Raw genomic sequence first — 17,081 nt, 5'->3', positions numbered from 1 at the left:
AGAATCTAGGTCAGTTTCCAAAAATCTATTTTGAGTCACAAAAACTTGGTGTGAAATTTGCAAACCTCTTTTTACAAGTTGAAAGGCTGTACATATGGCCCTTAGCTCAGACTGTGCCCACTTGGCAACAGGTGATGATAAGCAACAGCCTACTTTTTCAAAGTCAAAAACACTAACAGGTAATGGAAATTTGAAATCAAAATGTTATATTCTGGCGGGTTAAAACCCATAATATCAATCTTTTAATAAAGACCAAATGAAAAACTGATCAATAATGTACCCAAAATTACAAGCTGAGAACCTTTCAAGACCCTTTGTAAAGTCTTAGTATAACTAAAGGTCAAAGTGGAGTGGACATGATCAGTCAGCGGAATGAAGAGATTAAAAAGATTTCACACTCCAGAACGACCAGAGAAAGATTCCATTATCAACAGCGGTGGAAACAAATTTGCAGCGACAATAGTGAAGCGGTAAATGGGCAGGAAGTGTTTGAACCTTAAGTTCATTGTCAATTGTACTTTTCAGCATCATCCATTTTGTCTAGAGCCGTGAGATTAGTTAACATTTTCCATTAATAAATGCTGCGCATCTCTGGATCTGTCGGATTGCACTTCATCAAAGAGTTACCTATAGCCAATCAATTTCGTTCTTATTTGTCAAGACCATTAAATTATGATTCAATTTCCTTTAACAGGTAGGTCTTCTTATCCTCCATGCGTGACTACTTCATTTTTTTCTTTGTTTCACCAAGACTCCCATAATGTTCCAATCATATTGGTCAAATTTTTTTTTTTAACTCCATTCAACATATTCATTGACTAATAGTCTTTTTGGGTTTTTTTATGCACAGTTTATGTGTGTATTTAATGGTCTGCTTGCACACAAGGCTCAGATGAGCTAGAGATGCTTTAATCAAGTCATTGCCAAACACTGGGACACTCCCTGGTGAAACAAATAGTGCACACAGTAAGTTTTTTTGCTTTTCAGTAACACAATGGTGGTCTACTCACTGTTCTAGGCCTGCGCCTGTTCAATCAGTTTTGCCAGATGGGAAAATTAAAACCCTTTGATCTCTGAAATTGGGACAAACAGTCTTCTGGTACTCAATGGGCACAGAGCTAATGTCCATTTGCAACCACATCAATTTTTGTTAAGACTCAACAGAGGATATGCATTTTGGCCTAAACATGTACTTTAAATCTTCATAAAAGTAGGTATATATTCATGTGGTATTTGTACAGTGCAAACGTAGCTGAAAGGCAGTGGAGTATTGTACACGGTCAATGGTAAAGATACAGTCAGTAGGCGATTTGGAAAAAAACGATGTAAGGTAAAAGCAGAAGTGGACTGTTAATGAGTTGTGAAGTGCCAATCTTTAAAGCAGTGTGCCTTCAGCTCCAACCTAAATAGTAGCATGATCAACAGTATTATGGGGTCTTGAGAGAGAAATCAAGCAGTTAAATGATTCTTACTGGTTTCATTATTCACCTGTCCTGTCATTTAAAGCAAATATAGCAGTGTCCCAGACACTCACTATTGTATTTCAGAGAATTTGCCATGGTCGCTATCAAATAAGAGCCAGAAAACTTCAACCCATTTCTTCAAATAATTTTACGAACACATGCTCTGTGAACCCAATTCTTCTAGTAATATTTCCCTGTTGACTTTTAAGGTTGCTTCCTTGGTGGTGGATATTTCAGCCTGGCAAATTAGTGAATCACAGACTGCTTTATCCAATGACCCTTTAACAGTTTAACACAAAATAATCCACCCTTTTATTCTGCCACAGTTGGTCTTGTATACGTTAAAACCTAGTCAGTTTGACTTTTATTTTCTTCTCCAACCTACTGCCTGACACAGAAAGGGCTTTTCACAACTGGGTGAGGCAGAGTCCAGACCTATTATTTTGATCATACCGTTCAGTTTCTAAATGATGGAGACTGTAAAATAAAGGAACTCTAAAAATGGCAAGAATGCAGTCAAGATGACAGCACGGCACTGGTCAGATATAGTTTCACCGGGGCTGAAAGGCAGGAAACTCTGCCAGCAGTCTGATAAGCATGAGAGAAAAAAATATTGTTATTCACCGACACGTCAAAAGTGAATCTCACAATGATTGGAAGAATTGGACATTCGTTTTTCATGTCCACATCAAGGATAGTAATTTAGCTTCTCCAAAATAGATCACTCACTACTTAAAACGTCTGGGTGAACAATGACTGTCTTCAAACTTTTCAACTTCACTTTGCAGCAATACTTTGTTTTGATTTCTTCATACATCAAATGAAGAAACAGTTCATCAATGTACTGATTTGGATTCACCCACAATAAATATAATAAAACCAAAGTATCAAAGAAAGAAAAAGCACAATAGCATAGAGAAGTTTTAAAATTGCATACTAAATGCCCATTATCACATACCACAAGCGAGTCCTTGTCCAGACTCACCCTTTCCAACATCTAAAGCAGGATTCATTCCTTCTTTGCTCGCCTTGGCGTAAATAGGCAGCTTTATGATGGATACATCTGCCTGTGGATTCCTCACCTTATGAATTACCCCATGCGCAGTACAGGTGGCAATTATTCTGCCTCAAAATCCCTTATAATGTGGCAGAAGTGACCGTACACGATTTCTGTATTTTGACAGCATAAGCTGCAATTTCCGCATTTATATAAGGTCTAAACATCTCCTCATCCCTTGAGTATCTTCCAAAGATCCACCTAAGGACATTTCCAATGTAAAGAAATGTTTGAAGTATTTATATTTGAAAGTACGCATGTTAAGTGCATTACTAAAAATTAAAAAAATGCCATATTCAGAGTCTGATAATCTACCATAAGTGAACATCGGATTTAGGCCTGACCAAGGACTTCAGGTTCAGTAGCAAGCCTGTTTATCTTGGTTGTGATTTGGAGGCGTGAGGCGATTTTGGCATTCTTTTCCTTAACACAGGATTTCCTTTTGAGTGGCACCTGTTTTCAGGATTCTCTGGTCACCGATCAGAGGGAATACCACTAGCCTTGCTTGTTGATCTGTTCGATCTTTCACTAGTCTCTCTGAGGGACACAAAACCCTTTTGGACCCAGAGCTCACTGTAGTCCTGGGTTCACCATATGGCAAACATACGGTCCTTAAATTGGCAAAATTCTACCGGATAATCAATGTTTCAAATGTTGTATCCTTCTGGGCTAGATCACTATACTGGCAAACAGTAAATTTTTATTCTTGCTGGAGGACATACAAGTCTCTCCGTTAACTATTTCTCCAAGAAGCCACAATATTTGTTGAATCAAACTTTTTAGAGCAATTCATAAAGGATCTAAAGTTTTCCTTCTCCAAGCTTTAATCTTGGGGTTCCTTCTGCATGGCCAAAATGTATTACAGAGTCAGCATGGAAGAAATGCTTATGGGAGAAAAAGTATGACATTTATGAATAAAGTTCACGTAAAAAAAATCTGAAATCGTTACAATTTTCCTTAAAAATCCACTGAAAACATCTGTATCCCTACCTCAAGGCAAGAGCATCTCTTTTAGTTTTTAAGTAAGGTTTAAAATTTCATGAAAGAATAGTTATACCTGTAAGAATGTTTTTGAAGGCTTCTTCCACGTTGGTTGAATCCAGCGCTGAGGTTTCAATAAATGACAAGTTATTTTTTTCTGTGGTAGAGAACAAAGAAACAATCACAATTTGGATAAAAACCTAGTCACACCAACTCTCTCAGGTTTAAATACTTATCTTCCAGTTCTAAACATGGAAACTCTAGCATAATTCTTAATAGGGTCAGAGCGAATCATAGATTTATCAAAGTAGAGCTCAGGGAAATATTTTAAATTGTTAATCAATTAGCCTGAAGCTGTGTTTTATTTGGACTACAATGTGTTTTCTGCATAATCTCAACCCAGTCCAGCAAACTATCTTCTGGAAGCATGGCTCTAATTCCCCATGGAACTAGCCGAACTGTTACAGCTCAGCTGCCTATAGTAGTCAAGTGTAAAGCAAGGGGTACAAATTTCCTTTAAGGTTCAGTTCCTCTGGGAACTGGACAGTCACCTGCTCCATCGACTCTTTTGCTTTACAGCTCAACTGCTACTGCCTATCTGGATGCCAAATTTTTGCCTCCGTTACATCCTAGAAATAGGCCGCTCTCATTCTAGTCTCTTTGCAGATGATTCATTGCAATGAACCCTTATCATTCCTCCCTCCATTGGTGCTAACTGGGGGCCCTGGTAATGACAGATTCCTCTAGAGGGTGGCGACATACTGGGGATTAAAACCTATCTTTTGCTATGGAGGCCATTTGTCGCACTCATTCCTCTTTTTCCCCCGATTGTTCACCGGGAGTAACCACCTAGTCAGCAAACAATGCCTTTGAGCACGACCAAGCTAAGGAGGCTTTCCTCCTCCATTGTTTCGGCATGATTTTGCTCACCAGGAACATGGGGGTAGTAGTGTGGGCACTTCGAGACACTGCTCACCAAAGAGTCATCCTCTCTGGTTGAGCACCATGAAAAACCTGTCCGGTTCACTTCAACACAACAGCAGCACTGTACCCACAAAACAAGACAAGCACTTTTTAATTTCGCACAAAATGTCAGGTGGACAGACACCTGCAGGAGGCCTGCTCATGACAAGCATGAGTTCAGCTGGCACTTCGTTTCTCAGGACTCCTCTGCTTCAAAGATACTCCCTGGCTGGCCAACTCTATGTGAAGAGTGGACTCCTCAAACGTGCTAACTCGGGAAGAACTAGATCTTAAGCTAGCTGGGAAGAGATACATGAATTAAGTAAGGAACTAAGAAGTGGGAGGAGAGAAAAGTAATGTGGCCTCACAAGGGTGTAAAGTGGGGCGGATGTGTAAAAGGGAGGGGTAAAAGGAATAAAGGAAGGCAAATATTTGATAGGGATGAATGACAATAGGAAGGAGATATGCTGAAGAAGAGGAAGAATGGAGAAAGTATGGAAGAATTGAATAAATAAAGAAAATGAAGGAGAGAAGAGGGAACTGGAGTAAACAGACAGGTGAGAGATGTAGAGTGGTGGCTTAATTTCCAACTTTTGAATTTGGGTTCCAAGTGTACATGGATCATGCCAAAAATCTAAGAATTCCATACACCAGAAAATATACTCCTATTGTACTAATTGCATAAGCAAAAAATGCTTTGACACATGCAAGCCGTACAAACCATACGTACACACATTTTTGTTACAAACAGGCCCTTTACTTTCTCACCAATGCCTACTACAAGGGAGAAGAATGCTGGTACTTAATTTACCATGTTTACCTTGGTGCAAGAGAAATTGAATTATTCTTTCATATATGTATTATTATCATGGACACAAATTAAGTAATTTTCATTCAGAGTAGGCTTTGCTGTTTGTTTAAAAGTTAACTTTACATCTGCACTTGTAAAATGGCTATGTACAAGGAATCTCAGTGTTCCAATTAGTCCAAAGATATTCATACAAGCCCACTGACCAGTACTCCCACAAGAAAATCTGACCTCCAATTAGGAAGGAAGGCAGATATACCCAATTTCATAGTCACTTCATGAATCTGGTTAGAAAGAACTGTTCTTCAAACCTGCAAAAGCCCGGGCCTCATCGGTAGGTACAGCTCTCAAATGACGCAGGTCACTTTTGTTTCCCACCAGCATGATAACAATGTTATTGTCCGCGTGATCGCGAAGTTCCTTTAACCAACGTTCAACATTCTCGTAAGTTAGGTGTTTGGCTATGTCGTAAACCAGCAGAGCTCCAACTGCACCACGGTAATACCTGGAATTACAATTCAGATTTTACTATTAGGACTACAGGTAATTCAGAGTGCCTCAACAGATCACAATATTTATTCACAACACTCGAAAAAGACCTGAAGCGTAAACGGTGTATGAACAAAAGACTAATTCACATTCCATAACTTAAAGAAACAGGTCCACCAAGACGGACAATTAAAGAACAAACATAAGCCACAAAAACACTTGAGACAGGGAAATGGGATTTGGTGGACACCCATACACGAATATATCACTTTCAACATCATCAATGTCACATCTGTACCATGAATGGTAAAACAGAGATATGGAAAGAGTTGGGCATGGTAGGCAGGTTTTACAATGGGAAGGATACCAGAAACAACTAGTATGAGTGAATGATTCCCAATTAAAATGCTTGACATAGATAGCAAAGATGCACACATGGGTAGAAACAAGAAACAGCCTGATGGAATAGCAAATCAGTAATAGCCTAGTAATGCACTGTGAAACAGAGTTACAGCCTGGGGGTAGTCAAGAGTAGCTTCCACACATATTTCGCATGTGGTGACATGTCCCATGAAAGAAACTTGGTTAGATCTGTCACAAAGTATCAAAAGGACCACTATTTATGTATGTGACTTACTGTAGCTATTTTAGGACACTGGGAACTTGGACCTTAGACTACACTTAAATAAACACACAATATCTGTGTTTATCAGTGGTGTTTGCAACCAAGAATAAACTTGTTGGTTCAAAACCGAGACGGAAACCTTTCCCAGGCTATGCTGCATTTCATAACAGTACTAGTAGAACCTGCCGCTCCTCAGCCTTGCAAATACGCGAGGATGGGGAATGACATTTTTGATGAAAAAAATAGCATTTTGAAAATTCAAGTTATAAGTTTCCCTGAGATATGCATGTTCAAATTTGGCTTCACAGTAGTCGACGGAAAGCAGCCTCGGGTGACAGACATGGTAAAGGAGTATGTGGTAAAGGCAAACAGTTGAAGACTTTTCACAGATGTAGTATGGGTGGTAACCCTCAGAACTCAACAGCCAACCCACAGACACAATAACGTAATGCCCTGCCCAATGCTTACCTTTTATGGAAAAAGAAAGTACTTTAACCACACAGCAAAACTAAATACTACACAAAACTATGAAGGCTTAAAATGCGATTGTAATCAGTTGCATCCAACAGTGAAGTGCTATATTGCCCTTCATCCTAGCATCCCTCTCCTTTCCACTATGATTCGGTCTCTGAAGTTCCCAACAGTATATGAAGTAAGCAAGAATTTGGCACGTGCAGATAACTCAAAGTAGTATCATAGGAAGGAAAAAAGTAGTTTCAATTTCTTTTTTCAAGTCTTGGTAGAAAGTTGAATGTGTTGCAGCGGTCTTGTCGGCATGAGTCTGTGTGTCCCTGTATGGAGTCCAAGCATTGCATTTACCTAATCTTACTTGTGCTGCTGTTCAGGCTGTACGACAGCCGCAAGATGGGTCCCTTCTTTGGAGGAGGGGCACAGCGGCAGCATTGTCCAGGTCTGGGTTTGAGGACCAGGGGCCACATTACACAAAATGTGTCGGGGCACAACGGACATTTGCTCCTGCTTTGCGCTCTCCCGGGGCACTTGGGTATTACAGAAGTCTGCGGCCACTTCTGAGTAGATAGTGCTGGCGCACATATCACTCCAGCGCAATCATCAGACGGAGTTTCCTCATTGGCATGGGGGCATGGCCCCATGCAATTGAGGGAATTTACTTGCCTCTGCACCCATGCTGTATTATAGACACGGGCACAAAGGTAAAGAAGATGCCATGAGGTGCGCTGACAGTGTGCCACCTAAAAGGCGGCGCACTGTCATTGCGCCCCCTTATGGCAGCTTTCTGGAGGTAGTAAAGAGGGTCCTACTGATCCCCCCTAAACATCCCCTTGAAGGCGGGGGCAGTCACTCACTGCACTCTCCTGCAAAGGGATCTATCACCCCTCTTAAAAGTGCCGGTAGCTTGCCGCCTGCGCAGTGAAAACGGAGCAGCAACCTCAAAGTTCTTTGAATACTCTTTAGTGAACTTCCTTCCTTGGTCATCAAGAACTAGGAGCTGGAACAGAGTGGAGTGGTTGGTATCCCAGTTCTGCAAATTTTACAGACTAGAGACGTGGATCCACTCTCTAATGTTTAGAACTTGTTTGGGCGGTTCCCTTTCATATGCCATCTTCTGGCTGTTCCTCAGACGCAGCGTGAGTGCTTGCGATGGCTCTCAGAGTCAGTAGCAATGATGATGGCTCCAGGTATCAATATCCAAATCAAGGTCACCACAAAGTGTAGATCTCTGCAAGGTCAACACAAAGTATAGATCACTGCACGGTCACCATAAAGTGTAGATCTCTGCACCCGGTTGTCAATGGCACCCCTAAAGCAGTTTATCCTCTGGGTAAATATTGTTGAAGACTGTAGGAAGGTGGATATCTGACTATGGTTACCCCCAAACTTTTTGCCTGGTGTTTAGCTGGTTTTTGACATAGTTGGCCTGGGATCCTGCTATTCAGGGCCCCAGGCTAATTGCTCTCTCCTTAAAATGGACTCCATGTACCTTAGGTACATACACAATTGGAACTGGTTCACCTTATTGGCCCCTGTAACAGTGTACCCAGGTACCCAGGGCATAGGTGCTTCCAAGGCCTACCAGGGGCTGCAGCATGTATTATGCCACCCCTGGCCTGGCCTCCATATTTGACACAACTGGCTGATCACTCAGCTGGGGTAAGTCGGTGTAACCACCCCTTACTTAGGTGTAGTATGCCTATACCTAACCTAAAATGGACACATATGTTCCTATCAGTCACTCCTATGGAAGGCCTCATCAATCCTGGAGGCAGAGTGCTTGGAAATATGTGAGATGGTGCTCTGGCATGAGCTAAGCCTGTCTGCAGCTTTCGGAACCATGTCCTTTAGCTGTTCCATGATATTGCCATACCAAGTGCATTATAATCCTCGCGGTTAAATGCTATCTTGGGTTTGGCTTTATCAAAACATGTCGAGTAAGGTGTCATACGAATTGGAATACTATCCCCTCGCCAGTTCTGGCGACGGGGGTAGCATTCCACCCTTCTAGAGGGATACGACATGTACCTAGCCTGAACCCCGGTTAAAGTTAAACAGAGCCTTAGCATCACAAAATGGATGCTGCCACCACAGACACAAGTCTGACCTCCTGCTGCTAGGAGTCCTTCCAGCGAGGGCAGCTTGGACAAAGGGTTTCCTGCCTGGGGAGGTGCTAGCACCACCCCAGACAGGATTTTGTGTATTGGGTAGGACAGGGCTGAATAGAATCAGACATGCCTGGGGCACACAAGGTGTCCCTGTGCATAGGCCAGTTCAAACCGGTGCTGGGGCTTTCCAGCCCCAGTCCTGGCGTGAAACTGGACAAAGGAAAGGGGGTGTAACCACCCCCCTTCCTGGTTCCACCCAGAGGAGGGACCTAGTAGGTGATCCGGCCCCCCAGATTCGAATAAGAGTGGGAGCTGTGTCCTGAGACTTCAGATCATCCTGAATCAACTTGAAATAAAGAAGAAGACTGGACTTCGACATTCTGCTGCACAGAAGACGGAAGAGAATCTCCCTTGTGGCCAAGGAGTGACCACCCTGTGAACACAGGCACCAACCAGCAACTCGACGTCTGCTTTGCCGCCGCCTGCCGCCGGAGCCCGAGCCCAGAGCCTGACAAGACCCAGACTCCCAGACTTCTCACAGCCCGATCCACAGTCCCTGCAAAGAAGGGACCCGTGGAGGCACCGAGAGACGTGGGACCGGACATCTTGGAAGACCCCCGAGACGCTGACTGCGCAGCATCAGAGGCACCCTCGATGCTGTGCTTTGGGGTTTGAGAAGCCCCAACCTCGAGCAGCCCTTGCACCGAAGATCAGCCCCCCAGCATCTCCACGATCTGCGTGGGGCCCTTTTGCATCGTGCCACTCGACGCGCCATCCCGGCCACTTGCCACGTGGCTAGCGGCCATCTTGGCGACGAAACCTACAACTTTCACTGCGGGTCTGGTTGCTCCAGACTTGCCCTTGCTCCTGTAAAAAGGAGCCCCTGCTCAGACCTTGCTGGTCCGAGTAACAAGCCTTTTTAGATTCCTGTGTGGCTTGCATTAGCCAAGGCCTGTTTGCTTCTATCAAGTCGCCGACACCGCCAACAGCGAGAAGCCTGCGCGGGACAGCTCGTGACCGACTCCTGGACGTCTTCGACCCCTCGTGTCCATGTGGCTGCAGAGAGAAGCTACACCTCGACGCCTGTTTGCACCCGACATCGCCTGGTTCCACTCGTTCCACGGTAGTCACTGGCTAGTGACTTTGAACATTGTCCCCTCTGCTTTCAGGTCTTCACCTCTTCAGATCCACCCTTGGATCCACCGGAACTCTTCACATCGAGCCGCCTGCAGCATCTTCAGCTCCAAGCACCATCGACCTGCGTGACGAAACCCGACACTACTTCGACCCTATGCACCCGCTTCCTGTGGGTGAGGTAACTCGGCTCCGCCGGTGTTCCCACACTGGTACACACCTCTAGTGTCTGTGTCTCAAGTTTCAGCTTTCTAGGTCACTCGGAAGGTTCCTTTATAACTAACTTTGTACTTTTTACGCACCATTGACATTGCATTGGTAAAGCGTGCACTTTCCGCACTGCTCCCGAGTCCCGCGGGCCTTTCCCGACTTCTTCACTGCTAGTCCCGAACAGCTCCAGCGATTCCCCAGGCCCTAGGCCTCTTCACTTTCCCCATAGTGGTTCTTATACCACTATTTTAGTATATGGTTTAGGTGGCCCCTAGGGCTCATCCATATTGTGCAACTTTTGTGTATTTAAACTGTGTTTTGTTTTAACGCATTTGCTTCTGTGCTCATAAAGAGTATCAGGGATAATTGTAGTAATAAATCCATATATATTTTCAATATATATCTGTGTGGTGTCCTTTCATTTGGTATTCAAGGGATTGTGTATGGTAAAACAGCTTGCTTCACATGCCTTTACAGAGTTTAGCCTAAGACTGCTTAGTCCATGCTACCCCTAGGATAGCTTGTCTATAAGGTTGACTTTACAACCTGCACCATAAGGGTTGCTTGGCATGATACAAGGTGATCACTAGAACTAGTGAGCATCATATATCAGGCCAACTTCTCACAAAGACTGACAGTATTTTTTCGCACATTCACTGCTGAAGTTTGGTCAGTTATGGCTGTCGAACTGAAAAGAGAAATACGCACAGGAACTTTGAAGATAACCTAGAATCATATATTCTTTTGTAGGTTACTATGACTCCCTATAGTTGTATTACTATTGTAACTGATTAGACCTGATTGAGAAGAAGTGTTTTGTGCCAGGCTCGAAAATTTCTATACTTTCTCTATTACAGTTTGCATAATATTGATAATTAGCTCAACATTTTGGCTTTTTAAAATCATCATTGCTAAAACCTATTTACAAAAAGACAAAAAAGTATGAGTTTTAATGTTCATGGGGAAACCCATGTAGGAAAAAAAAATGAGTTGTCAGTCTCTCTACTGGGTAGCTGAAAAAGATGCTCAGTTTTAGGACAGTGATTTAACATCCTAAGAGTGGAGGGAGGAAACATACAAATTAAAAGTAACACAATGTAGAGAAAAAAATCTATACTGATTTAATTTTCTTCTGAGTCTATCAAAAGCGAGAGTTCAGGTATTAAAACGTGGTGGTATTTTCCTAAAAAGACAGAGTTCCTGGCACCTGCTATATGGGATTCGGGCACAAGCCATGAAGAAACAGTACAGCAGACTAAAGACGTTCAACTGGTATTATAGTTTATCTTGGCCAAAAGACCAACAGCAATATTATACCCACTATACCATGCTTCATATTAAATTGCTCTAGATGGAACCCTTTAACACAGCCCCAGCACAAAGTTCAAAAGCATACTTGAAACACTGACCTTATTATATGTACACTCATCTTCCCCTTATTCAGGAAAACAACCAACCTTGATGCTTTTTGATTTTAAGAAATGTTGTGTACTTTTGCACAAGTTTAGTAAAATAACTTTCATAATAGCCTGCGATTTACTTAGAAATAAGGGTTAACCATCCCAGTTGTTTGAAGCAACTATCGGAAGATCGAAAATTTGATCTAGAAAGCATTGCTGATTTGTAATTCCATCATGAAATAATCCAGTATGTTGTTGTTATGAAATAAAAGTAGACAGAGATAAAAAAAAGAAAAAGAAAACAAATCAAAGGACCATTGTTCAAAACTGCCAGGGGCACATGAATAGTTTCATAGTTTGAGGAAGTTGTTATCAAATGGTTTTTTCCAGGAACAAGCAATTGGGTAAACCTAGCTGAGCCTTTTTCGTAACAGCACAAACGGTAAGACATGTTTTTCATTGGTCCATCTTTGCACAACATAACCGATTTAACGTATTCTATTTCTTTTCTAGGCTGTTTTTAAGGCCCAAATTCTCTATTTCCTGATGCTATCTTTCAGGAATGTAATAGTTTCCTGACTTCAGAACACCCCACGGATATTGCAATACACAGTTCACACATTAGGAGCCAATTACAAGAAACGTATATTAGACAAAATGCCAGTGTATCAGTTTCCTGACAAACCTACACCACAAATGCAAAGTTGTAACCGTTTGATCAAAATGTGCAAACAAAAAAACAACTACTTCAGCCGGATCTCTCTTGTACTTGAAACACTGCTCAAGTGTTTTACACCTCACTCCACCCAAGTAGAGTTTGTTACAATCCTCGCATTTCATTAACAGTTAGTTGCCTTTAATATCACCTAACATAGATTTGGGCGCTGGTTACTTCTCTCAACAAGCATTTACAATGCAACGGTCTCGGCTTTGCAAAAGTTAGAGCTATTGTCATTGTAAATGACAAACTTTTTATTTATGTGTTGGTTTTGAAAACAGATAAATAAATGGCATTGTCATTTACAATGCCAATAGCTTAATCTCTCGCAAACGCGAGACCTATTGCATTTTCAATGCAATAGGTCGCGTATTTACGCGAGTTTGAGCTATTGACATTGCAAATAACAATGCGTTTTATTTATGCTTCAAAAACCAAAACATAAATAAAAGGTCTCACACTGCAGTCTCCCTAGAACACACACTCTGCTGTTTCTCACACACAATGCTGTCTCTCACACTGCAGGTGTGAGTTGTGGGACTCCAGCTCATATATATATATATATATATATAACACACACACACACACACACACACACACACACACACACACACTTTAGTGATCTGTCAAAAGCGTGGTTTGCAGCGCCCACCTCTTCTCTCGAGGGAGCCAAGCCCAGTACCGGCAGTGTGCAGTGACGCTGTCAAAACAGGTCTGTGCTCTCAAAGGGGACAAAGCCACTCCTTTCTAGTAGGTCACATCAGATGACCATTTTCTAAATTACATCTTTACGTGCCCGAGATTTACAGTTAGGCAGCATTATCTCACAATATTCCAGAATTTAAACTGTGGGGTGGAAGAGTCAATGCCTATCATAAACTGTGCTGCTGCAATCATATTGGAAGGAAGGGTAAGCCACAAAAAGCACAGGATATTTTCTAAAGGTGCAAAAAAAATTTTTTTTAAACAAGATATTGCACCCCGCGACGCACCTTTCCACCAGTTTCCGAAAATGAAAAAGCGTTTGTCGCCATAAAATTGAAACATGCGTGCGGCGTCAGCCGCCCCACATTTTTTCTTTTGTGAAAAGCGCCCACTTTTTTCCCATGGCAGCCAGCCGGCGTGACCTGCTCTCAGCAGCATCTTATTCCGATCAGTTTCAGGCATGAACATTAAGGTTCTTTATTGAAGATTTCTGGACATCAGTATGACCTAACAGTTACTGGCGTGCACACTATTTCTAGAAAGACTAGCAGTTCCAGATGAAGCCACGTGCACGGACCCCATCTTTGGGATGTGCGGATGCAACCCTGCATGCCTTGCAGGGCAAATCAGTGCTGTGCCTGTGCACACTATTTAGAGGGTGTGATTAGGCTCCAGGCGGCATCTTTAAGCGTGTACGGAAGATCAAACAGTGATGCGCACATTAATGAATCTTTAAATGTGATCCTGAAAAGAGCACACACTGATCAAAAGACAGACCAGGCCAGAGTTCTGGTTATACCAGTACCGTGAGGTGCGCCATATCCCCGTGATGCACACAATAATTACAAGTGCATAGCGAGACTTTGATATATAACATTCAGGTATGATTTGCCCAGAAACACGGTGTTATCCTCAAACTACACAGATGCAATGTGCTTTATTTAACTAGCTTAGGATGCGATCTGCCAAGCCTCCCAGTTTGTTGAGTGCCGCCGAGACTTGAACCTGCTTCTCCCGCATTAACGTTGGGAGTCTATGGAGCTTCCTCCCCCCTTGTTGCACTACCTGCCCATTCTTGCTACAGATGTCCCGGTTTCGCGCCATTTCTCACCTCGCTCTATGCTGCCAACGAGGCATCATTGCCCGCACCAACCCCTCCATGGTGCGAGACCTGCCCGTTCGAGGGGGGGGGGGGGTGTATGTGCCTACTTGGGCCATTGGTCACTTTTATCCCCCCCCCTCAACTAGTCTACCCCTTGATTTGGAGGGGGCTCGCCTCATTTGAGGGGGGCCAATCCTAGCCCCCGCCGGCCTAGTCTGCATACAAATGGGGGCGGGGAGGGCCTCCTGCCTCGGAGGGCGTTTTACCCGGCCCTTTATCTTCATAGTGTAACAGGCCATGTTCAGAAAAGCTGTTTTCGGGAATGGGTTGGGCCTCCGAATCTGACAAAACTATCCGATCGGGCATGGAGCTGAAGCAGGCGGCAAAATGCTCAATGATGGGGGGACGGGTGGGGCAGTCAGCGTCAAGGATTAATCGGTCTACGGATCTCCGACAGGCTGCCACCTGGAATCCTTGGCACCCGAAGGCGCTACAGCTGGATCTGGTGGGATACAACCCGTAACACGCTCCCCACCCCTGGGGGGTGCTGGCATGCGGCCATTTACACTTGGGGATTTTTTGTAATAGCCACATCACTTGGCAGTAACAGCAAAAGGCGTTTGGCCACGGCCCCCACCACCAAACCTCTTCCTGTGCCTCGGGGGCTTGGATGACGAACCTGTGCTCTTCGGGGTGGGTGGCGCGGGGGGCCAATGCGCGAGTCGTGTACAGCGGAGTGTGTCGGGGGGGGGGGGGGGGGGGGGAGTTGGCGGGGGAGTGTTTGAAAATAGCAGCCCTTGGCAGTACAAACCCACACAAACACTGACACGGGGAGTGAGCTGAACCCCCACCCCCTACGGACGGGAGCATGAGACGCTGAAAATACCAGGCACGGGAGGGTATGCTCACACACAGGGAGGAAGCGACCTGTAAGCAGGGCCCTACACCACACCCCACCCTCACTCGGAGTCTGACACTGTAGCACAACACAAGTGGAAGAGGGATGCACACAATCTTAGGATCAGAGGCGCCGAGACGCCCTCCGGCCACCTTCTGCAAACCAGTTGCGCAACTCAATTTATATAACACTGGCTATTATACAATCACAAGGTGAATGCACAGATTAAAAAAAATACAACAGAATGCAAAAGAATCAACGGGAAATAGGTACACTCCTCGGCAAGTATTCCGTACAGGCAGTCCAAAAAAAAGAAAAACATTAAAAAGTAAACAGTCAAAAACACGCCCCCCAGTCTGAAAAGGACGGGCTTAGATAGAAAGAAGAACGTCACTAGGACCTCTTCTCCAATGGCTGGCCACCATTTAGGAGGCCAGCCAATGGAGAAGAGGGGCGGGGCTTAACCTTGCTAGTGATGTTCTCCTCTATATCATTAAATCTCGCCATCGAGACTGCGCAAGCGAAGCCATCGCAGGCTGAGACCTAAAAAGTAGGAAAAAAAGTTACATTTCTTGTTCCTTTCCCATTATGACCTAGACAACGAATACTGTGCGCTTCTGCCTGTATTAAACTAACTACTTGGAGCCGACGGCCTCGCACAATAATTAACTGCAGTTTATTCAAACAATGCACTTGGAAACGTGCTGGGCATAAACCAGTGAGAGAACCCTTCAACAATGTGTCCTGCTCTCAAGTAGCTCCCTATCTTGCCTATTTAATTTTAAGGTACGTTGTGATACCCCGAGATGGTCTATAAAGGTACCGGCTTTTGAGCCGACAAGCTCAAACATTAACTTCCTGCCTGTTAAGACTTATCAGATACATATGAAACAGCAACATGCTTTAGAAAAAGCCAAGTTAAGCGATGTGGCTAACTGTAATTTTGGCACCACAGCTATGAAATTCTCTTCCATTTCTTTGGTACCATTAAGGACTACTGTGAGTTCCATAAACTTGTGTCACGTGTTGTGCCCTAGATGCAACTCAGTCTTCTAGCATTGAGAGTCTACTTGCTGAAATTGTGTATGGCTGAAGGCTCTAAAATACAACAAACCCAATCAAATCATATTACGTTAGTCAAGCCTCGCAGTCAAACAGTTATCAGACAGCCGTAATGTGCATTTCTTTTTCCTTTCAACAATAGTTTCCTTTTGTCTGGGTTTTAAATGTAAATGTTGATGGAGATTTGGAGCGGTTGATGGTTGAATTCAGAGGCTTTTGTTATAACTAAATGCCACACCCCTTGCCCAAATGGCAAACAAACTAGCGACAAGTCAGACTGTTTCCTATTCATGAGAAATAACTGAAAAAGCAACTATCTTTTACAATACAATTCTATAGGAATAAAGCTGCAGGCAAACACGCCTCAGAGCTATGGCTCTCTACCACCCAGAAACCACATTATTTGGAGTATGTAGTAGTGCACTCTAACTTTGTAGGCCTTATTACATCAGGAGTAACTGCCTACAAAAATACATCAACGGTGCCACCCATGGGAGGAAAAACAGGTGAGACATGAAAACAAAATCAGCTACAGGTTCCTGCATGAAAGCTTCACATTTGCCTTCTAATTTAATTTTGTGTTGTCATTTCTTCAGTCTTGCAGATATGACAAAATCTGCTACCAACATCTGGTTTTATTTTCGGTGAGAATTATTTACTATTCCACCCGGACATATACATATAATAAGGCTAAGAAGGGAATCCTTATGTGTTCTTGGATTTTTTCCTGACTTGTATCATTACAATAAAGAACTTTGGAAAAGAAAATCTCACTGAAATCCGGACTTATTTGTCACAAGACTTTTATATGCATTATGGACCTTTGAAATTATTGAGAAAACACTTTTTGGATGGGTGCTGATTCCTTATTATTCATATACATATAA

At 43.4% G+C, this 17,081-nt stretch overlaps 1 protein-coding gene across 1 annotated transcript in view; it reads right to left on the bottom strand.

Annotated features, from left to right (window-relative positions):
- Positions 1–17,081, bottom strand: part of RAB11B (RAB11B, member RAS oncogene family) — a 41,355-nt gene that overhangs the window by 9,873 nt on the left and 14,401 nt on the right. Inside the window, exons 3-4 of the mRNA XM_078670292.1 lie at positions 5,584–5,777; positions 3,578–3,658 (exon numbers count right to left, since the gene is read on the bottom strand). Of these exons, the coding sequence (XP_078526418.1) occupies positions 3,578–3,658; positions 5,584–5,777 (275 nt within the window). The remainder of the gene's footprint in view (positions 1–3,577; positions 3,659–5,583; positions 5,778–17,081) is intronic.

This window comes from Lissotriton helveticus, chromosome 12 (assembly GCF_964261635.1).
Source record: "Lissotriton helveticus chromosome 12, aLisHel1.1, whole genome shotgun sequence".
Lineage (NCBI taxonomy): Eukaryota > Metazoa > Chordata > Amphibia > Caudata > Salamandridae > Lissotriton > Lissotriton helveticus.
Note: the sequence above shows the minus strand (reverse complement) of the source record. Positions and strands in the feature narration are given on the sequence as shown.